The sequence below is a fragment of the Ranitomeya imitator genome, chromosome 3, assembly GCF_032444005.1.
Source record: "Ranitomeya imitator isolate aRanImi1 chromosome 3, aRanImi1.pri, whole genome shotgun sequence".
Taxonomy (NCBI): Eukaryota; Metazoa; Chordata; class Amphibia; order Anura; family Dendrobatidae; genus Ranitomeya; species Ranitomeya imitator.
In genome coordinates, this window is record NC_091284.1 from 387,576,309 (window position 1) to 387,600,417 (window position 24,109).

The 24,109-nt window shown below is 41.3% G+C and overlaps 1 protein-coding gene across 1 annotated transcript in view; it reads right to left on the bottom strand.

The window, feature by feature from the left end:
* Window positions 1–1,489: 1,489 nt before the first annotated feature.
* COL9A2 (collagen type IX alpha 2 chain) overlaps window positions 1,490–24,109 on the bottom strand; it is a 114,757-nt gene continuing 92,137 nt past the window's right edge. Inside the window, exons 24-33 of the mRNA XM_069756980.1 lie at window positions 12,514–12,585; window positions 12,259–12,294; window positions 11,855–11,899; window positions 9,645–9,677; window positions 9,405–9,551; window positions 9,166–9,220; window positions 7,547–7,735; window positions 5,833–5,910; window positions 3,631–5,637; window positions 1,490–3,309 (exon numbers count right to left, since the gene is read on the bottom strand). Of these exons, the coding sequence (XP_069613081.1) occupies window positions 5,441–5,637; window positions 5,833–5,910; window positions 7,547–7,735; window positions 9,166–9,220; window positions 9,405–9,551; window positions 9,645–9,677; window positions 11,855–11,899; window positions 12,259–12,294; window positions 12,514–12,585 (852 nt within the window). The 3' untranslated portion in view covers window positions 1,490–3,309; window positions 3,631–5,440. The remainder of the gene's footprint in view (window positions 3,310–3,630; window positions 5,638–5,832; window positions 5,911–7,546; window positions 7,736–9,165; window positions 9,221–9,404; window positions 9,552–9,644; window positions 9,678–11,854; window positions 11,900–12,258; window positions 12,295–12,513; window positions 12,586–24,109) is intronic.

Consider the following 24,109-nt stretch of genomic DNA (forward strand, 5'->3'; position numbering starts at 1 on the left):
TGAATTTTGTTGTAAAAATTAGAAATCGCTGCTCAACTTTTAACCCTTATAACTTCCTAACAATAAAAAAATTTTGTTTCTACAATTGTGCTGATATAGTGTAGGCATGTAGGAAATGTTATTTATTAACTATGTGTGTGACATATCTCTCTGATTTAAGGGCATAAAAATTCAAAGTTTGAAAATTGTGAAATCTTAAAAATTTTCACCATATTTCCATTTTTTTCATAAAAAAACACAAGTAATATCGCAGAAATTCTACCACTCACATGAAGTACAGTATGTCATGAAAATAACAATCTCTGAATCAGCCGGATCCGTTAAAGTGTTCCAAAGCTATAACCTCATAAAGTGACAGTGGTCAGAATTGTAAAAATTGGCTCGGTCATTAAGCTGCAAATTGGCTCCATCAAGGGGTTAAACACAGTCATGTGACATAGTTGAAAATTGACCACTTCCTTTTTGTTAACCATGTTCTAATGTTTTGGGATGTGCTGCTGCATTTCTAAATATATACGGTATTTCTTTTCAAATGAAATGGAAAATATCTAACTTTCATCTTCTGACACGTGATCTGTTATGAATAATCTACAGCTACAAGAAATTTCCAAATCACTGCATTCTTGTTTTCTTTACACAGTGATAATTTTGGGGGGGGAATTGGGGTTGAAGATGTAGCTGAGCAGTGAGCAGTAGGGTTGAGCGACTTTTACTTTTTTAGGGTCGAGTCGGGTTTCGCGAAACCCGACTATCTCAAAAGTCGAGTCGAGTGAAATTGGCCGATTATGGCGGAAAGTCGGGGATCGACCGAAACACGAAACCCAATGCAAAGTCAATGGGAAATCTTTTCTTTTTTTTCTCTCTCTCTCTCTCTCCTCCGTCCCTGAACAGAAAAGCTGGTGTTACACATTGCAAATCGCTACAGCGCACAAGCGACAAGATGGCGATAGGCGTCCACGCCCCTAAGACCTATGTCATCACTCTGCCCACGCTCCTTCATTGGCTGAAAAAATGGCGCCAAACGCATCATACGAAACGCGACTTTGGTGCGAAGATCGCCGACCGCATGGCCGATCCCACACTAGGATCGGGTCGGGTTTCATGAAACTCGACTTTGCCAAAAGTCGGCGACTTTTGAATTTGTACGATCCGTTTCGCTCAAGCCTAGTGAGCAGCACTACCAGACATAGCCCATGGACATTGTGTGTGAATGTTTAGGGACCAAATACATTAGCATTATGGGATGTATATGGTCCATGTGGTGCAAGACAATAAATCTTTTTTAGATGTTTTTCCTTTGTAAAAATTCTTTTTTTGCTGTTAAAGGATTTAGATACACCTAATAGCAAGTGTTTGGTGAACCTGAGGTGGGTTTGTCCTGAACAAGAAGAGCTTATGATGGGGGGAAGCAGCAACCTTTTTCACGATAGGACACACATTTCTGATTTCCCATTACGCTTAAAAGCACAACCCACAGCAATCGCAGAAAAAAACTACACCCCAACTTGCTTTATTCTTTGTTTGCGCAAAAATTATTCTTTCAGTTATTTATAAAATAATCATTTACATAGATTTACATTTAGAGGAACAATAAAATAAGGTCTTGGTGGCATAACATAGCACAACCACACAACTAAGGACAGTTTAAAGGGAACCTGTCATGTTAAACCTGCAGTCCAAACTGCAGATATCATGTTATAGAAAGGAGGAAATGTGAGATTTAAAAATAGCTTAAACATTCTGCATAACTTCTAATTTATTGCTCTAGTTCTCTGCTCTATGATCAGGAGTCCAGTGGGCGGTCCTACATAGTGTCTGAGTGCTATATCTCTGTCGGCTTATTCATACAGGTTGATGGTTCCTGTGCAGAACCACTCACTGGAATCTTGACCAAAGAAAGTGCAGAGGATTTAAAGAATAATATACCAATTATGAAGAATATTTACCCATAAAACTATCGAGACATACTAAATATCAATCTTTTCGTCTCCACCTGCTCTATAAAATGCTGCCCACAGATAAGACTTTTTTTTAATGTAACAGGTTCTCTTTAATTATTGGGAATTGGAGATAAAATACAAGCACACTTAAATTACAGTTTAAAAAAGATGAACTCTATCAATGGTGTCTTTCTATAAATTCTTTGCAAGAACTAATAATGGGAATGGAAATAGAGATGTTAATTTGCAAAATGTATAAATTGCAGACGGAAAAAAGACATTTCTAATAAAATATGTTTTAATGACAATAGGGCCTAATGAAGAACATTTAGCTCTGACCTCCTAAAACAAAGACTTCAGAAGACTGACCTCCCACATCTTATCACATCCTTAATACACAGACACAAGTTCACTAAGCACCTCCATTTCATCTCACTGCAAACTGGGACATAAGCACCCCTTACTATTTGGTTTTCACAGTATATCGGTAAAATCTACTTTGGTGCATGCCATATATTTACAGCTTGATTGCCTTCTTCTGAATGATTATTTCACATTATAATATTACAGCGACACATGAGGCATGTAATTCACATATATAATGACATTAAGCGAATTTGCATGCACTACATAGAGTTAATGTATAGGCACAGACACAATGGCATGGGAAAGACAGTCAACATGGGGGAAGATGCCAAGCAGAATGTATAAAAACCTAAGCGCCTCCTAATAGAGTACAAAAACACTGCCCAACAAAAAAAGAGGAAAAGCAGAAGATTTCAAGCGACTTTATACACCAAATACAGTACATACGCCACATTTTCTAAATGGCATTTAACATAAAAGGCATGTAATTGTGACAATACGACAACACACAAATGAGAAGCAAACTAAAGCACATAAAAAACACAAAGACCAGTAGACATGAAAGCAAGTCCAGACATGAAAAACACAAGAGGACAACAGACATACTGTACAAAAGAAACACGTAGCACAAGAAACATGTATTCACTGTAATACATTACTCTGCACACACAAAGACAGGGACAAAAATGACATAAAAACAGATAAAAGTAATACACATAACACATACAGGAGACAGATGATACAGAGCATAGCACACACATACAAAAGGAAAACACAGACACATACGTAACAAGACATGCACAAATCCCGCTAGAAGACTAAAGAGCCATGCTTCACAAAGTCAGAAATTAGCATATAAGCACAAAAGTTAAGATTCTGTGCCTGTAATATTATCTCATGAAGATCAAATCTCAACAGAAGACATATCACACTAGTTGCTCTCAGGAAATATATAATTCACAATTCTGAAAATATACTAAGCTTCCTTACAATGGCAGACTCTCTAAGGCTACGTTCACATTAGCGTTGCGCCGCCGTGCGTCGGCGACGCAACGCGCGACGCACGCTAAAACGCACGCAAACGCGCGCAAAAACGCGCGCGTTTTGCGACGTGTGCGTCGTTTTCCGACGAAAATCGAACGCACAGAAAATGCTACATGTAGCGTTTCCTTGCGTCCGACGCTAGCGTCGGAAACGACGCACGTGGCGAAAAACGCCACCAAAACGACGCACGCGTCCCCTATGTTAAACATAGGGGCGCGTCGCCGCTGCGTCGCCGGTGCAACAGCGACGCACATTGGCGGAACGCCAATGTGAACGTAGCCTAATACTGGTACCAAAAAGAAATATATCTGTGTACTGTGTTAGCCATTGGATAGCAAAATATTTAGATTGGAGAGTAATTAGTGGTGGATACCTTTCAATGGCTAACTGAAAAGATGGTAATAAATAGCGAGCTTTCAGGACTACTCAGGTCAGGCATAGACTAATACAAAATCTGAAGAGTCACATATTTATATACAACACAGCACTGAAATAATGCAATAGATAAGACAGGTGACGTGAAGCTGAACTATCATTATGTGAGAGGGATAAACAGTGTTGCCGTAAATATTGGAACAGTTCATAGATAAGGAGTGTGAAATTTTTATTGTCCTGTGATTGGGGTCTGGTTCTGTGTTGTGATGCCCCCAAAATGGTCTGAGAAACACATTCCATAGTTGATATAGAAAGACAGAAATCAAGGAATGAATGTGTCACATCTTTCTACATCAACTAAGGAATTTGCTCCAACACAGAATCAGACCCCAAACACAGGACAATAAAACTTTCACACTCCTTATCTATGAACTGTTCCAATATTTATGTCCAACACTGTTTAACCTTCTCCCATAATGATAGTTCTGTTTCACGTCACCTGTCTTATCTATTGCATTATTCCTTTACCCTATTGTGCATAAATACTGTATGTGATTCTTCAGATTTTGTGTTAGTCTTTGCCTGATGAAGAGACCTGTGTAGTCTGGAAAGCTTGCAATTTGTTACCATCTTTTCAGTTAGCCATTAAATGGTATCAACCACTGAGGACTCTCAAATCTAAATATTCTTCTCTAATACTGGTGCATTAATGGTGTAGTGCCCCAAAGTAACCAATTCAACTTAATGTGTCCAAAAATTGTGACTGTGGATATTGCACTTTTTTATTATGCAGTAGTATCCCTCAATGCTCCACTGTGGGTTATTTAATTTCGTAGATATTACCCACTACTTGCAAATTGGACTAAATAAGTACTAAGGGATATTACCTTGACCAAGAGGTTATTCTCAAAATGTTAGTTAAGTGCTTACACATACTAATGCAGGTAAGCTTGGTCCTCTGATACAGATCTTTACTTTCTAGACATCACCTGAATTTAGCTGATAGGTGATTGCTACCATAACAGGTGTCCAGACTGTAAAAACAGCATAAATCACTCCTGAAATAATCCACATTTTGACTTATACTCCCTGAAGAAATGATGGTGCCTATAACTTGTCTGTCTGCGTCAGCTCATTTACAAAACATAGGGCTAAATGAAAAATCACAGAAATAAAGCAAAACCAATCATGACTTAAATAACTTTTTTTTTCAACTTCGAAACCATTGTACATTGACAATTATGATAAAGACATTTCTTAACGCCCCTTTAGTAGAGTGGGAAAATACAAGGGTGCACTATGGCTTCATTGAGGTCTGCAGTATCTGAAACAAACATACATTGCATTCTATGTCCGGTGGTGGGCATGACTCGGTGAATAGACATCTTCCAAAGTCATAATTGAAGTCAGACACATCTTCACTTATCAAAAGAATGTGGCAAAGAAAGGAAATTGTAGAGGTCAGTGTTTAGGAGGAAAGTGGTCGATAGCACATGGTCACTGAATAATTCTAATGACTTCTAGAAATTGTCATCTGTTCCTCCCAAAGTTAATAGTTATGTTGCTCACAAAAACCTCCTCTCGGCTTGAAAGGACCCATTGGGATGGTTTATATGGGGTGTGGGTCCATCCAGCAGGAAATTGCCTCCATATGATGTCAATTTTCAGTTTCTCTCCTATGTCCTGGGAAATACTTTAAAAGAACAGTATTATCATTAACCTTTGATGGCGCCAGGTTCAGTTAGAGAGGCGGGAGCATATGCGGATGCTGCCAAACATGCTGCTGCTTCACAAAATCCTGTCAGCCCTGGTGGTCCAGGCAAGCCAGGTCTACCGGGTTGGCCTGCAGCACCTTCTGGGCCTCTTTCTCCATCTTTTCCATCAATTGCATAACCAGGAATGCCAGGAAGACCTGAGAAAGAGAGAATTATCTATTAATCTGGTATTAAACATCTCTCAAGTCTTCATTCCAAAGAATTGCTGCTTATAAATGTAGCATAACCCTATGAGGTCTATCTTGTTGGATGAGATTCAAATTTTGTCCGAAAAGAAGGTTGCAGAATAATCGTAGTATAATCAGGCCAGACAACATCTGTACCAGTCTCACCTGTAATTCCATGAGGTCCAGGAAGACCTTGGTGTCCACGGCCCTGTTCTCCCCAGTCTCCCTTTTCTCCTCGTTTACCTGAAACAATTCAGAAAAGTCTTTACCATGATGCAAAGATTGTAATTTCTGTATATTACATATCTGAACTGTAAGTGATAAGGTTTTCCAGAGCGATTTCCTACTAGTAGTTCTGTTTTAAATTCATATAGTGATATCAGGGTTATAACATCTTTACCTGCCTTTCCTGTCAGTTACGGATGCATATGGACGGATGTTTCCATTTTGAAACAAAACGATGTGTAGAACATATGGGAGCATATGCATGGATTGGCACAATTCAGTATGGACCATCAAGGAGGCAACTTATGCCCTACGATTGCTTTTCCTATGTATTTCTTATGTGTTTTTTTGTTTTGGCCGATCTTCCATTAAAATCTCACTCTTGTTTTTCTCCCTCCCCCCTTTTTTCACTATATCTTTATGTTCATGTATTCTACACCGCAGGATTTATACTCACCGCAATGTCCCCTGCTACTGCCCACACTTTATCCAGTACTTAAAATGGCCACCGCGCTGTGCGCCTGCGCGGTACATTTCCCAGCAGTGTCTGCGTCGCCGAAGGCATCCTTAGGACCCGGCGCGGGTCTTTCACGTCACAGGAAATGTTTTCCTTGACCCACGCCGTGGCCCGGATGGCCGGATGTGACGTTCCGGCATTGTGGAGGGTACTGCGCTTGCACCGCATCTGGCGCGGCATTTTTGAGCAATTAGGACACTTAATTTGTAGCGCATATATACCGGACTTTGTTGAGTGTAATGTACAGCCCCCCGAGGAAGCCAACCACGCGAAATGCGCATCGGGGCTATATATCCTGCCTGTCGAGGTCCCTCCTTCCCCACATGGGTAAGCAATTGCGGTGTTTGGGCTACTAAGTATGGGTACTTTTGCCACAATATGATAGGCTAGTGTTAGCCTGGGCTCTCCCCACAAGTGTAATGACTAGTGAGATGTCCACTTTACAAACCCACACTTGCCTGTAGCACCAAACAACTATGGAGGCACTTTTGTTTGGCGGTTTTTTGGATTTTATTCTTCGTGTTCTCTCCCCTACTCTCTCGTCATGTGTTTTGTATTTTGGCTTGTAGCCGGTATTTATTGTAAATTGAGCTTTGTTTAAATAAAAATTGTTCTTTATATTATAAATGTATGACTTGGGCTCTATTTTATAGATACATATCCACACTTATGAGAGTATACTCCTAGTTGTTTATAGGTTTAATGTATTGTTCGGAGTCGCAGTAGCGCTCTCATTCTTGGGTCTTATATTTTTGGACCGCACACAATCTATGTGTTTCCAGTATGTCAGTTACTGTTAACCTTAGTAGCTCTGGTGCCAATGCAAATTTAAAAAGTGAAAGTTGCACATTATTATTATTATTTATCCTGCAGGAATAACCAGACTATGCAAACAAAAAATAGTTTCTCTAGAGAATATCTGCTCACTCGACTTTATTGCTTCTTTGTTAGCATCAGGGGCAACAATACAAATCTATTAAGATTAATTTATGAACATTAAATTACTATAATTTGTTTATTAGAAAACATGCTCTATCTTACCATAAATTCATTTAATTAGAACACTTATCTTGAAAACATATATTTTCTATTTTTTTGTATTTTTTTTGCCAATTCTAGGTACACAACTTTACAAACCTTTGGGTCCTGTATTTCCAATTTGGCCCATAACTCCAATAATTCCTGGGATACCCCGAGGCCCATGTGGTCCATGTGGACCTTGTTCTCCAGGTGAGCCTGGTGGGCCTGGAGGTCCAGGGGGTCCCATAACGCCAGCTCCACCAAGGGCTGCTCTCTTAGCACTGACGGCTACTGCTGATAGTTGTTCTGTGGACAAAAAAAGTTGTTTAAATAACACACAATACTGTCTTGTCCCCTACATCTACCTCCAGGTGAAGTGACGTCAATCATTCTTGATAATTCAATGTTAGGTTGCTGAATATCAATACTAGAAACAAGACAAAATCTATGCTAAAAACCGTGACAAGAAAGGGTGCCTACTATGCACTTCGATTTCATTACTCGCCTACATATTCCCTATTAGTATGTATAACTTGTCAAAAAAAGAAATCAAAAACAAAATGAAAATTGTAATTTTTATAAAGTAAAAATGGCAGTGTTTTTATGAAGCCTAAAAAGCATGCAAAGCATACATGACCATGGATAGATTCTATCAGAAATACTATTGAAGATTCTGAATCATCAATTCTGCACTAACGGTAGAGAAAATAGTAGACAGAAAATTGAAGGTCAACTTGCTGGATAATATGCCAGCCCCAGTAACAGGGGAAATCAGCAATAAAAATAATATTTAAATGTTGAATTGATCTCAAAAGACATTGTAGAGAACATAGTAGATGGGGGAGCACAATGAATAATATCTAAGAAGGCAGAAAAAAAATAAATGAAACAAATTTAAAAAAAAAAAGCCACTGTCAGTCTGAAAAAAGTGTCCAAAAAATACAAATAAATTGCAACAGGAAGGAGAACACACACACACAGTGTTTTGCCATGATTCCAAAAAATAAATTATTAAAAATGTGATAAATAGAAAAGCTCTTCATTTTTTCGTCTACTTTTTCCTGATATAGTAAATAAATATATAAATATTAGACATAAAAATTAAAAATATGTGCCTGGTCATGCACATATGAAAAGGGCCTGGTTTTGAACTAGTTAAAGGGAAGCTGTCAACAAATTTTTGCTACTTAATCTGAGGGCAGCATAGTGTAGAGGCAGAGACCCTGATTCCAATGATGTGTCACGTACTGGGCTGCTTGTATAGTTTTAATAAAATCACTGTTTTATCCACAGCAGATTATCATTAGAGAGCTATTAAACCTGCTGCCGTGTTGTTTTCCATATTCATGGGCTCTGTATTACCCCGCCCCCATCATTGATTGGCAGCTTTTTGTGTACACTGTGCATAGGCAGAAAACGGCCAATCAGTTGTGTGGGTGGATCATACAGAGGTTAGTAATGAGAGAACTGGTAGATCTGCAGCAGAGAAAACCATGATTTTATGGGAATAATAGCCAGCAGCCAAGTAAGTGACACATCGCTGCAATTAGGGTCTCTTCCACTATATTATGCTGCTCTGAGATGGGGTAGCAAAAATCTGCTGACAGAATCTCTGTAAAGAGTACCTACAGATTCACGAGAAAATTATTATAGTGCAAAACTCTGAAGTATACCTGAATCTGTGCAGAAAGTCACTTATAGGATCTTTGGATGTGACTTATTTTAGAAATACTCACCTTGCAACATTTTCAGCACAACTTCAATTATGTGTTGATCTCCTGCATCTCTTCCCTGAAATGAGAAAATATTACTGGAACCTTATCAGGCAGAATGCTGTGAAAGTCATGATGTCACTTTGAGATTCGCTTGTCCTAGACATGACTGTCTGGCTTCCTTACAGTCGGATTAATATTTATGAGAAATCACTTAAGATGATATTGTACTGGTTATTAAAGAACATTTTGATAATACTCACAGGAACGCCTGGGCGTCCGGGCATCCCAGGAACACCTCTTTCTCCATTAAGTCCTCTTGGTCCTGGTAGTCCAGCAAAGCCTTGTATTCCAGGCTGCCCAGGATCTCCAGTGGGTCCCGTATAACCAAGTTCTCCATATACTCCTTGCTATAAAGATGCATACAAATCATTCAACATATGAGCTGCCATTGTAAAAAAAAATATTAAACTAAATAACATTAAATGCCTTAACGAACTAACCTGCCCCTTGGGACCTGGTTCGCCTGAGTCACCCTAGAAACAACAGAAATATACTTGAGACACATTTGAAAACACTGTTCAGTGTTACCCATGTCGTTACTGTATATTATGAAAGTTCTGAAAGTTTACCTGGGCCCTCCATCTAATACTTCTACATAATGCTGCATTATACTTATAAATAAATGTTCTTTTCTATATAGGGATATTACCAAAACGTCTACTCCTAATTATAATGTCCAGATATTATGTGGCTAGAAAAAGTATTTGACTCCACTATTGGAATTTCTACTTATGCAACACCTATATCTAAAAGCATCTGCTACAGTTTACCTTTCATTCCATGTGACTTTAAGGCCTCTTTCACACGTCAGTGTGTCCAGTACTTGTGGTGACAGTTTTCACACGTACCGGAGACACTTACACATGTAGACCCATTCAAATCAATGGGTCTGTGTACATGTCAGTGTATTGCCAGGGATCGTGTATCCGTGGACAAAACACGCTGACTTGTCCATTTTTTACCATCAGAACAGGCCGCAAAACGTCCCACACATGTGCACACGGATGACACACTGGGATATTATCTATGTGACGTGTCCTGGTGTCTGAGAAGCAGTGATTCAGTAAGCGCTGTTCCCCGGCGCCAGGTGCTGAAGACGGCTCTCCTCATTCTCCCCTACTCTGCCGGCGATCAGTGCGAGCTGGGGAGAATGATGAGAGTTATATTCAAGTGACAACAATGACAGCAGGGGGCGGTTAATGGGATTATTACTCCCATCAGACTACACCTACTGTCACTATTAACAGTGACAGTAGGAGCGGCTGATGGGAGTATTCATCACCCGATGCCTGCGCTATAAATAAATAAAAAATTTGGCGTGGGTTCCCCTCTCTTTCCATGAGAATTTCCCACTGTGATCTGCAGTGAAGTCACTCAGCTGAACTGTGGTGACCTCATCACTGACTTTTTCCCACTGTGTTGAGGTCACCGCAGTTCAGCCTGGCCGGGAACGCAGCCTCACTGACCGGTGGTAACCACGATGATGTCACTGCTGGTCAATGATGCTTCGCTCACAGCAGTTCAGTCACCAGTGGTTCTCAGCCTGGACGGTTGCATCTTGGCACTGTCCAGGTTGAAAACTATTGATCCCCCACACATGGATTACGGTGTGAGACAGGACAACGGACATGTGAGGGATATTGTTGTTTTTTATTTTAGTTTTATTACAGGAGACGAAGGATTCAGTGGAATTAGGCATTAGGTGATTATAACTGTGTTTATTATTTTTAAATAAAAATGGAAAACTGTGTTTTGTTTTATTTTTAATAAAATACTTTATTCTGGTGGTGTATTTACAGTACAACCATAGGATTAGTAATGGATAGGAGTCTTGTAGATAACTCTCCATTACTAAGCCGTGGGCTTCATGTCACCTGACAATACAAAGGTGACATCAACCCCACAAATATGAACACCACTTGCCACCACTACAGGGCAATTGGGAAGAGCCGAGCAAAGCACCAGAATTGGTGCATCTAATAGAAGTGCCTTTTCTGGACAGCCATGGGCAGCTATTAATAGGCTGAGGGGTCCATATCAATGGCCCCTTACCAGCCTGAGAATACCAGCCCCCCAGCTGTCAGCTCTAGCAGTAATTTAAAAAAAACAGCATGGGGACCTCTCTATTCTTGATAACCAGCCTTGCTGAAGCTGACAGCTGAAGGTTACACCCCCCAGCTGTGAGATTTGCCTGACTGTTTATAGAAAATACAGGGGAACCTACACCAATTTTTTTATTTATTTATAGTGCAGGCGGCAGGTTATGAATACTCTCATCAGGCGCTACTGCTGTCACTGTTATTAGCAGCAGCAGGTGTAAGCTGATGGGAGTAATAGTCTCATCAGCCGCGGTCTGCTGTCATTGTTATATATTTATATTTCATAAGATATTTTGTCTTTTGAATGCTCCGCACAGTCAGTCAGTAATGTGTGATGAAAACACTAAAGATGTAGCAAAGTTGAGTTTGTGTAATGTAGCAAAGCTAAGTAAGAAGGATACAGCAGGCTTGATAGTGGCCTTACACAGGTCAATAAACCTACTGATTTGTCTTGACTGAGCCTTGAAAACCCTGCTCTGCTTCATTAGCAAGTAACAAGGACAAAGAAATGTGAAAACTTTGTCTAACCCTGATGCAGAAGATTCACTCACCTTCTCTCCCTTCTCACCAGCTAATCCTGCAACTCCGGGATCTCCCTAAAAACATACATCATTTTATTGGCAACCGTGATCATTAACAAGGGAGAAGAAAATAATTATTGACTGGAATGTGTGCATGGTGCAATATGTGCATAAGGCTGTTTTCACACATCTGACAAACATGGAATATGTTCGATTCATAAGGCCCAGCCAGACTGGCAGGTCTCCTCACCCGAGCGAAATGCCTGATAGGCATACATGAGGCAATTACCTTGGGTCGGAAGACAGGCAGTCAGGTTTTGCAATCTGAACATGGCCCGTGTCACGGACATGTGAAACCAGCCTAAGTACTACATATAACAGTGAACCAGACACATAATAATTGCATTTTAAAAAAAACATGAAAACATACATACCAGTTCGCCCTTCGCGCCAACTTTTCCTGGGAAGCCCTATTGAATAGATGAAGCCATAAGTGGATAAAGGGCATCCAATGCATTTCAGGGAATTGTTTGCTAATATAATATATCATGCCTACAAGCTTTGCTTCCTTTTTAAACCTTAGAATTTAGTTACATTTACTTACTAATTCTTTTAAACAATAGAGAAGTAAAGCAAATAAATTACAGATTGTCTGCACTCCATATAATCCCAACTTCCCATGTGTTTACCTTGTCTCCTTTTACTCCAGGTATACCCTGTGGTCCGGGTATGCCAGGAGGACCCTGTTCACCCTTCGCTCCCTAACAAAAAAGAAGAAAAAAACAATTTAATTCAGCTCAGAACATAAAATATTTTAACTGCCAACTTTAGAGAATGGGAAAGAAAACATTTCAACAGTTTTATCGTCATCCGCATGATACCATTATTCAGTGTTGCCATCGGCCACATATGCACCTGACTGTCAAGTGTTGGCTCAGTACTTATACAACCATGCTCGCTTACCTACTGCACAGTATTTGCTTTCTTCTGCAGATCACGTGTCATTAAAGGGGTTATCTGGTCTCGTGGTGAAAGCCCGTTTAGACTGTATCATATGGCTAACAATGCAGTGCAATTGGAAATGGTCAGAGGACAGTTTTTGGTTGATGACTTTTAAGTTTTGGTCAATGATAAAGTGGATAAAGAAACCCAATTTACTAAACATATAGAGAGAATTTTTTATGAATTAGTAACTTTTACACAATCTTTCAGGGTAAAATAAACAGAGCTTTTCATATTAGCAATGTTCACTTTCACAAGAAAATATGGCATTAGAACTAAAGGAAAGCGCGAGAATTCAAGTAGCTATTCTAAGCACAGATAAATGAATCTTTTCAAATTGAGATTCACCAGCTTCGAAGAATTTTCCCAGGAAATTTGATTGCAAATGTATCAATTCACAACAATTCAATAGTGAATTAAAAGTATTCCAGAGCCTCCAATTGCCGTGACAAGACACGAATGACACTCTCTGGTCTCCTAGGGTTGTATCCATTCCCTTTTCAAGCCGTTTAACACAAACGCAGCCTTAGTAATGCCAAATTAACCTCAATGTATATGGCTAAATCAATGGAACCAGTGTTAACTAGCAGCCTTTTTAATAATATAGTGCACTTCGGACTTTTGATGCTTTCCAAAATTAAAAAAACATTCCAAAAGTGATCCATTTACTGTTGGAAGATGCCTGCTATTTACACACATGGGGTTAATACGGAGGAAGCGATGACTTTTTAACAACCAAACCAAAAATAATCTTTTTTTTTTAGGTTTGTCGTTTGCAAACTGAAGATGAAATGACTTGACTTCTTTTAGCTAGCAAAACATTACTAATTATCTGATTTGTAGAGTAGCGCAGGTTTCATGCTTGTTCATAAAATAATTAAGCAATGGGGAAGCAGAAAGCCCAGACAGTAGGGCCAATTAAGAAGCAATGGGAATGACCAGTTGAAGATATATACAACATATACATTAGATTAGTTGAAATGTGATAATTTTGAAAAAAAATTGTATTTTTTTGGCAGCAGTAAGGTTCACTAAAACGAGGGAAAGATGTCCCCTTTTTAGAATGATCAATTGATTTGTTGTTTGGAAAGTGAAAAAGCAATGTTTTTTACAAGCCTTCTGTCACAGGGTCCTTCTCTGATACCACACAATCAACAGAGCAAGAGAATACTGAACCATTCCAAAAGCTTTATTTAGGCAAAAACATGAAAGGTCCATATATACGATCCACCACACAAAGGATAAGATAGTCCAGAAGCCGAATGCAGTTCAGTAACCGGATAAATGTCCAAGGAGATGAGAGTCCAATAATCCAGCAGACAGAGGATAAAAAATGGTCCATATGATTCCCCTTCTCTCTGACGTGCTGTGTTCACATCATCATTCCACACCAGACTCGATGTCTCACCTCCCTAATTTTTACAAGTCTCCCTCCTCATTCACAGGTTAGGGGGGTGGGTCTCAGGGGCTCATTGTTTCAACAAGCTAGTTCAATATGTCATTAGCATATTAGCAAACAACATTATTCACTGACCCTGTACAGGACTGTGGGGGCTGATATCAGATGGCAAATAACAACTCATCCTACAAGAGAACACCATGATAATCAGTAAAATATAAAAATACACAAAATGATACCCACATAACATATCACACCATCACACCTTCTAAACATGATTCTTTTTTGGTATCAGCTACAGGCTTTTTGTTTGGAAAATGAAAAAAACAATAACTATTCAATATACCATCCAAAAATTATTCTTTTTTGTAGGCCAGCATCAGGTATATTATTTTGAAAGTGAAAAGGAAATGGAATTTTACATGCTTTCCAATAATTACAATAATTATACCTTTTTGAGATCTGAAACAGGTTGGTTGTTTGGAAAGTGAAAAAGCCATGGCTGTTAAGGTCTCTTATGTTCCCCCAGCAACAGTACAGTATACATATAGAAAATAAATGTAAGGTTTTCCACACTTAATCCACTTAAGTGAGATGGCATGTTATCTGTAAAGTTACATTTTGCAACACCTCCAGACACTGTAATTGCTGCTACTGCTGTGACGTCTTACAGTAGTAGAGCTGGTACAGGTGAGAAAGTGTTGACCCAGATGTGGAGTGAAGAGGGGTCTTCTGGTCAGACTCGTGCTCGGTAAGCATCTGCTTGGCAAAAACTCCAACAAGCAGGGAACGCAGCTTATCCTGTTGATATACTAATTTTTGACTCCTTTTGGAAGTCAAAATAGATTAATTGATTTTGCTTTTATAGTAAGGCATAGTAAAGCATAGCATTCCAACAGTCATTCCTTTGCCTGATGATAATGTTTAGCCAACAAGTAATTAAGCAAGCAGTTTGCCATGCATTGCTCACCAACATGACTGAGGTCCCTAATGGTTCACTTATATCATCATTACGTTAGTTGGTCACCATAGTAAGCATCATCAGCAATATCACACTGGCTGTCAGCCCCGTCCCCTACCTGCACCTTGAATAACTCAATGTCCCTCTTCACATCTCCCTACTCTCAGTATGTGCATGAAGAGTTGCTGCTCGTCTTTCACATACTGCTGAAATATTACTGAGGGTCCTCAGTAGCTCAGGTACATAATGAACATGTGAATGTTACTAGTCCACTTAGAAGATAAGGCACCAAATATATCATCTGATGACTGTGCTGCATTCACTTCAAGTGATACCTCACACTTATAGTATTAAAGACCTCTTCTAGGTGGTGCTTACACATAGAGTGATGGTATATTTCACAGGCATTGAATTTCTTTAATCCATATTAGATGACATCAACAACTCAATAAAGTGCAAGGTGTGGTGTCCAGCAGAAAGGGGAGTGAGCAGGTGAACAAGCCTGATGGACGACAGCCGTTTCACGCTGTTACTGCACTTCAACAGGTCCATATACTGCACAGTCCATAGTCATGCATAAAACATAATGCACAACCCATAGTCCTCCATAAAGTATAATGCACCTCGTCGTCATCGATAAAGTATAATGCAGAACCCATAGTCCTCCATAAAGTATAATGCACCTCATCGTCATCAATAAAGTATAATGCACAACCCATCTATCCATTACAGTAAATGGCTGCCCACTCTCCCCAGTCCCACAAGCTCGCTGTCTTGGGGTAATCCTTGACACTGATCTCTCCTTTAAACCGCATATCCAAGCCCTTTCCACTTCCTCACTCCTTCAACTCAAAAATATTTCACGGATCCGTACATTCCTAAACCAAGAATCTGCAAAAACCCTAGTTCATGCCCTCATCATCTTCCGCCTCGACTACTGTAACCTCCTGCTCTGTGGCCTCCCCTCTAACACTCTCTCACCCTTCCAATCGATTCTAAACTCTGCTGCCCGACTAATCCACCTGTCCCCCTGCTATTCCCCGGCCTCTCCCCTCTGTCAATTTCTTCACTGGCTCCCCATTACCCAGGACTCCAGTACAAAAGCCTAACCATGACATACAAAGCCATCCACAACCTGTCTCCTCCATACATCTGTGACATCTCCCGGTACTTTCCTGCACGCAACCTCCGATCCTCACAAGATCTCCTTCTCTACTCCCCTCTTATCTCCTCTTCCCACAATCGTATACAAGATTTCTCTCACGCATCACCCCTACTCTGGAACTCTCTACCACAACATATCAGACTCTCACCTACCATCGAAACCTTCAAAAAGAACCTGAAGACCTACCTCTTCCAACAAGCCTACAACCTGCAGTAACCACCGATCGACCAAACTACTGCACGACCAGCTCTATCCTCGCCTACTGTATCCTCACCCATCCCTTGTAGATTGTGAGCCTTCGCGGGCAGGGTCCTCTCACCTCCTGTACCAGTTGTGACTTGTATTGTTCAAGATTATTGTACCTGTTTTTATTATGCATACCCCTCCTCACATGTAAAGCGCCATGGAATAAATGGCGCTATAATAATAAATGATAATAATAACCCATAGTCCTCCATAAAGTTTAATGCACCTTATTGTCATCAATAAAGTATAATGCAGAACCCATAGTCCTCCATAAAGTATAATGCACCTCATCGTCATCAATAAAGTATAATGCAGAACCCATAGTTCTCCATAAAGTATAATGCACCTCATAGTCATCCATAAAGAACAATGTACCTTATAGTCATCCATAAAGTATCATGCACTGCCCAGGGTCATCCATAAAGTATAATGCATGGCCCCTAGTCCTTCATAAAGTATAATGCACAGCTCATATCCTCCATACAGCCCATAGTTATCCACAAATTATAATGCGCAGTCCATAGTCATCTATTAGGAATAATGCACAGCCCATAGTCATTGATAAAGTATAATACCCAGCCCATAGTAAACCATGTAGTATAATGCACAGCCCATAGTTATCGATAAAGTATAATGCACAGCCCATAGTAAACCATGTAGTATAATGCACAGCCCATAGTCAGCCATGTAATAGTATGGCCACTGATTTAAAAAAAAATAGTAATCTTCCCTTCGCTCCCCCCGCTTGTATGGTGTCCGTTTCTGAAGCTGGCAGCTGACTTCAGCTTGTGATGGAAGAGCATGATATCACTGTCATGCGTCCCCATTCATGTGCACGCCGATGTCAGTGAGTCGCCTGCCAGGGCCGTTGGGTACTCAGTACTGGGTCCGGTACTTAAAGGGGATGTCATGGTGGCTGCGACCTGGTCCATGGCCCTGGGCGCTCAAGTAAAAGGGGAAGGTCTTTTAAGGGGATTTCAAATAAATTTTGTGTTCGTGACGCCACCTGTGGTGTTCGGTCACTGGGGACCAATGCTGCTTAAAGGGGTCCTCTGGGGTGATGTTATGGCAGCTAGATGGTATAACTTCCCACAGGTGAAGTAGGTCCCCAGGGCTCCGGGTGTATAGATGAGGATGGTGAGTGGTGCAGTAAAAAACGGAGGACACAGGTTTGCAGTCTCTTTAAGTGGTTTACTGAAGGCTTCAGTCAACCACAGTCCAGGACACAGGATCACAAGTACAGTTATAGTTCAGCCGGCTTGGAAGCGAATTCAGAGTTCCTTTTACCAGGTGGAGTTAAAAGCCTTCCTATTAGCGATGTTGTAGTCCCTTACTGCCTTTGGTTTCTGGCAAGGTCCTCACAATTCTCTCTATCCTCCATGAGGGTTAGGACACAAACCCGTATGACAGGTGGCTCAAGCTTTTTTATAGGGTCTCTATCACGACCCGGGGTCTATGTGCCACTGTGCCTCCTGGGTATTATGGCGGACAGGTTACTTGTAGTCTAGCTGTCCTGCCGGTTTCTGCTGTGCTTCCTAGAGTCCGACACCACCTCAGTCTTCTAGTTACCGGTATCTGTGCTCTGCCAGAGGAGGTAGCCCAGTTGCAGCTGTACTCCCCAATGGTCACTCTCCTGTGCTTTGCTCTCCTGCTCGCTCACTAAACACTGTTCTCCCTTCCGTACTCTCTCAATCCTGGAGCTGCAGCACCTCAGGCTGCACGACCCCTCACACATCTCTGCCTCAGACTGCTCCAGTCTGCTGTCAGACACTAACTAACTGAAACTCCCCTCACCAACTGCCTTTCCCTCCAGACCAGAATGTATTTATAGGGAAGTTCCCTCTAAACCAGGTTTAGAGCTCCCCCTTCTGGCTTGGAGTGTGAACATGTTGTATGCTTTGTGATTACCTGATAAAAAGTATCCTTCATCGCTTCCAAGCGTGACATCACTCTCCCCATGAGGAAAGCAATGCCACTGTGACAACCAGGACCCTGGGGTGTCACATCAACTACTGGCCTTTGATTGGCTAGCAACGTGTATTTTCGCTCAAGGACCAAGTGGGTCTCTGCACTGCAGTTCACTTCAGCTGCACGTGCGCCCAAGGACGCACATCTAGTTTAAGTTTCTGTTGGTGTCGTTGGTCCCTGTCCGGCCAGGCCCGGTCACAGCAGCAACCGCAGTCGATACACCACTGTTCATAATATAATCACAGCTTTATGCTGCTCATACAGAAGCTTCACCATATGCTGCCTTCAGATCTTCAGTTCTATCACACTGCAATGTCCAAAATCAGAAGATTTTCTGGCAGATCATTCTGTTTCTGCAAAACCTTGAGGGTGTCCTTTGCCATGTAAGAACAGTTGAAATGCCATACATTCTCCTGGCATCAGTGCTATCTTCTTTTCTTTAAAAATTTTGCACGGTAAAATTTAGGATGTGTGCCATGTAGGGAGCATGTTTCAATTATCCCAAATGCAGCACAACTGCAATAACCCAGACATTGTTGCTTACTACAATTCCCAGCTGTAAATGAAAGGGAGCATTCCAGTGTGCCATTGGTTGCTTTATGGGAAAGGAGCAATTCATCCACTGTATGGCTTTTGATTTTCACGCTGATACGCTGTAAAACATTTTGGCAGCATTTAAGCCTACAAGAATGAAAAGATTGAGAGAAGGGAGTGGATGTATTCCCAGCCTTTGTAGAGGCTAGCAATGAGGTGGCAGACATTGAGGAGCATGTGAAAGATGCATAGGAGAGGTAGATAAGCACCGCCTGGTGTTGAAACCAGACTAAGTGGCCTACTTTAGAAGTTTCACCCCCTGTTCTGGTTGTGGAGGTAGATTTCTATACTTCATAACATTGACCATGTTTGCTGTGAAATACAGTGCTCAGCATACATGAGTACACCCTAACAGATTTGCAGAAAAAAATCTTTAATTTCATTTCAGCATCAACATTTTCAATGGGATACCATATTACAAAATACTTCCACAAACGTATGCCATTGATTGCTAAGAAGAATTGTTATTTTGCACACTCAAAGAAGTAATTTTTCTAAAAAATTCATTCAAGATTATGTTGCAAAAATGAGTACACACCAATGAAAGTTTTAGTAACAAAGGTAAATTTTCAACTAGAACATTCTAATTAACAAGAACTCAATCACAGGTAAGTCTAATTAATAATTAAACAAGTGTCCAGCAAAATAGTTGACTTCAAAAGGTGCGTTACTTAACAAAGAAACCACTTCCCATTTAATGCAGTGGCACCACATGGAAGAGAAATGTCACGAGAAAATTATTTATTTACGCTGCAAGAAGATCAGCAAAAGTTTACTCCCATATACAAACAAGAATTTGATTCGTATCAAATTGATTACCTCATTACTACAAACAACAGCCTTCTTAACATCAAGGCATAACTAAAAGTTTTGAGTGTGCTTTTCACAGCACTCTAATAATCTGAAAATGAATTACCGTAGTTGCATCCATATCAACCAAAAAGGGCCACTTCCACAGAATACAAGTATACAAACCATAGTTACCGATTGTCCCAGGTATTCAGGCACTCCTGGGCCTAAGCAGACTGTGATCAATGTATACCCTGCCCAAAAGTTGGTATTTGTGGACGATTGGAGGCATTGACATTGAAAGCAGTAGGACATTCCCAAGATGGATTAGGATGGGGTTAAGTTTAAACATGTTGGCAACAGTGATTTAGTATTTTTTACTGAAAGACCAGCAACTTTAACTTAATAAAGAGTGAAAGGCTTAGATAAGCAAAAAGACTCTATAGAGAAGGTTATAGCTCAAGGGATATCATTGTAAGAGAAGCAGTCTTTAAACCGAACCTTAGCTCTGCAAAGCATTTGGATTTGTTTCTAAGATATATCAATAATATCCCACAATACAAAAAAAATCCTATTTACTGAGAAATCTAAGCCCATGTGCACAAGTTGAGCATTTGGTGCATTTTTTACCTCAATATTTGTAAGCCAAAATCAGCAGTGGAACAATCAGAGGAAAAGTATAATAGAAACATGTCACCACTTCTGTATTTATCACCCACTCCTGGTTTTGGCTTACAGATACTGAGCTACAAAACTCATCAAATACTCAACATGTGCACGTAGGAAGAGTTATAGCTGTAGCAGAAGGATTACCAAACCATAGGCAGCATAAATTAGAACTTGTCTGAAAGATTGTAGCCAGGTATATTATTCTCTGAAATATTCCAGCGTTTTTAGAAAAGATATAGTTAGAAGATCTTGCAAGGAATCTGTCACGTGATTCATGCAACCCAACTCACTCTAATAAACTCAAGATGAATTACCGTATTTGCGTCAACATGATTATTAGGTGGACCAAAAGGGACCACATCCTCAGAAAACCAGTATGCCAATTGTCCAGGATATTTGGGGACTGCTTGGCCATCATAAATCAGAGCCTGGCTGCACGATTGCATCCAGGTATGTTCTTCTCTGAAATGTTCTGATGTTAGAAGGTCCAGCTGGGGTCCATAGCCAGAGATGGGACTAGTCTGGCTCCATCTCTTTCTAAGATCCCCAGCTGGGGTCCATAGCCAGAGATGGGACTAGTCTGGCTCCATCTCTTTCTAAGATCCCCAGCTGAGGTCCATAGCCAGAGATGGGACTAGTCTGGCTCTGTCTCTTTCTAAGATCCCCAGCTGGGATCCATAGCCAGAGATGGGACTAGTCTGGCTCCATCTCTTTCTAAGATCCCCAGCTGGGATCCATAGCCAAAGATGGGACTAGTCTGGCTCCGTCTCTTTCTAAGATCCCCAGCTGGGGTCTACAGCCAGAGATGGGACTAGTCTGGCTCCATCTCTTTCTAAGATCCCCAGCTGGGGTCCATAGCCAGAGATGGGACTAGTCTGGCTCCGTCTCTTTCTAAGATCCCCAGCTGGGATCCATAGCCAGAGATGGGACTAGTCTGGCTCCGTCTCTTTCTAAGATCCCCAGCTGGGGTCCATAGCCAGAGATGGGACTAGTCTGGCTCCATCTCTTTCTAAGATCCCCAGCTGGGGTCCATAGCCAGAGATGGGACTAGTCTGGCTCCGTCTCTTTCTAAGATTCCCAGCTGGGATCCATAGCCAGAGATGGGACTAGTCTGGCTCCGTCTCTTTCTAAGATCCCCAGCTGGGGTCCATAGCCAGAGATGGGACTAGTCTGGCTCCGTCTCTTTCTAAGATCCCCAGCTGGGGTCCATAGCCAGAGATGGGACTAGTCTGGCTCCGTCTCTTTCTAAGATCCCCAGCTGGGATCCATAGCCAGAGATGGGACTAGTCTGGCTCCGTCTCTTTCTAAGATCCCCAGCTGGGATCCATAGCCAGAGATGGGACTAGTCTGGCTCCGTCTCTTTCTAAGATCCCCAGCTGGGATCCATTGCCAGAGATGGGACTAGTCTGGCTCCGTCTCTTTCTAAGATCCCCAGCTGGGGTCCATAGCCAGAGATGGGACTAGTCTGGCTCCGTCTCTTTCTAAGATCCCCAGCTGGGGTCCATAGCCAGAGATGGGACTAGTCTGGCTCCGTCTCTTTCTAAGATCCCCAGCTGGGGTCCATAGCCAGAGATGGGACTAGTCTGGCTCCGTCTCTTTCTAAGATCCCCAGCTGGGATCCATAGCCAGAGATGGGACTAGTCTGGCTCCATCTCTTTCTAAGATCCCAAGCTGGGATCCATAGCCAGAGATGGGACTAGTCTGGCTCCGTCTCTTTCTAAGATCCCCAGCTGGGGTCCATAGCCAGAGATGGGACTAGTCTGGCTCCGTCTCTTTCTAAGATCCCCAGCTGGTTCTTTTAACTATGTATTCTCTGAAATGCATTTCAGATAAAAATATACTTTTCTGCAATCTTGCAGCCAGTTTCTGATTCATGCTTCCCCATGGTATGGGCAGCATGAATAGTGTGACAGGTTCCCTTTAAGGTAAACATACTCAATGTATCAAAACAGTAGAAAGACAAGGGAGTGAAAATTCAAGTGTGGAAGAAATTTACCAATTCTTCACTCTGTGAATTTGACTCCTGCAATTTTACTTTCCCACGTTTCTCTTAGGGTATGCTAACACTAGCGTAAACAAAATTGCTCCCATTCTCATCCAGAAGAGTGGTATGATTTTTTTTCTCACTTGTCATCCGTATGCAATAGTTTTTTTTACTCAGCAGCTATTAATCATTTACAGGACCATTTATAGTTTCCTATATTACAGAACTGTAATGTATCCATAACAATCAGATGCCGTACTGATGGTCCGTATGGCTGGCAATTTTTTTTCTCACACCCATCAGATTTCAGAATGAAATCTCAGCATACTGTGATTTTTTTTCATGCCTAATACAGCTGAAAATACGGTCCGAGAGCAATATCTTTTTTATCAGATTGCACTCGTCTGATTTACACACTAGTGTGAGCGTGCCCTTTCCGCACTTTCCTTACACTCACTTTCCGCACCCTCTATTACTAATCCTAGAAAGGGGTGTATCATGCTGAGAGGACAGTGATCATCTTCCTTCGTCTTCTTCACCATCCATGAAATACATAGTGGATGCTTTCCTGAAACAGAAAGTACTTGCAAGCAGCATAATACAAAGAATAGCAGGTTTACCCAGAATCCTTTGCAGTAGGCGGAGCTATGCAAATCATCTCTTTCCACCCCAGTCTAATCCACAGCGCTTGGAACCGCCAAGCGTGCAATGCTGCGGATTAGTTTCTAAATTTACACAGCCAACCAATTCCTACCTGTGGACACGTGTTTCGGGCTTTAGGCCCTCATCAGCACAGGGCTGGAATTGGTTGGCTGTATGGAGTGGGGCTCGGTGAGCAAGCGATACATATATGCTAGCCACCTTAGGGAGAGACCCAAGTTGGGTTAAATGTAGCGGGACGAAAGAGACCGAAAAGCCCTCTACTTAAAGGAAATACATAGTGAATGCTTTCCTGAAACGGAAAGTACTTGCAAGCAGCATAATACAAAGAATAGCAGGTTTACCCAGAATCCTTTGCAGTAGGCGGAGCACTACGTGTCCACAGGTAGGAATTGGTTGGCTGTGTAAATTTAGAAACTAATCCGCAGCATTGCACGCTTGGCGGTTCCAAGCGCTGTGGATTAGACTGGGGTGGAAAGAGATGATTTGCATAGCTCCGCCTACTGCAAAGGATTCTGGGTAAACCTGCTATTCTTTGTATTATGCTGCTTGCAAGTACTTTCCGTTTCAGGAAAGCATCCACTATGTATTTCCTTTAAGTAGAGGGCTTTTCGGTCTCTTTCGTCTCGCTACATTTAGCCCAACTTGGGTCTCTCCCTAAGGTGGCTAGCATATATGTATCCATGAAATAGTGATAAATCTTTAAATCTGGCATGTGAGAGTGCTTTTCTGAACACAGAATTTTACAGACACAGATTGTGAATTACTTTGCACTAGTTACAGCACCATAGGGAGGTGTAGTGGCTGCCAGCTCTTGTTACTTTTCAGTTTTCTGTTATTACACCCAA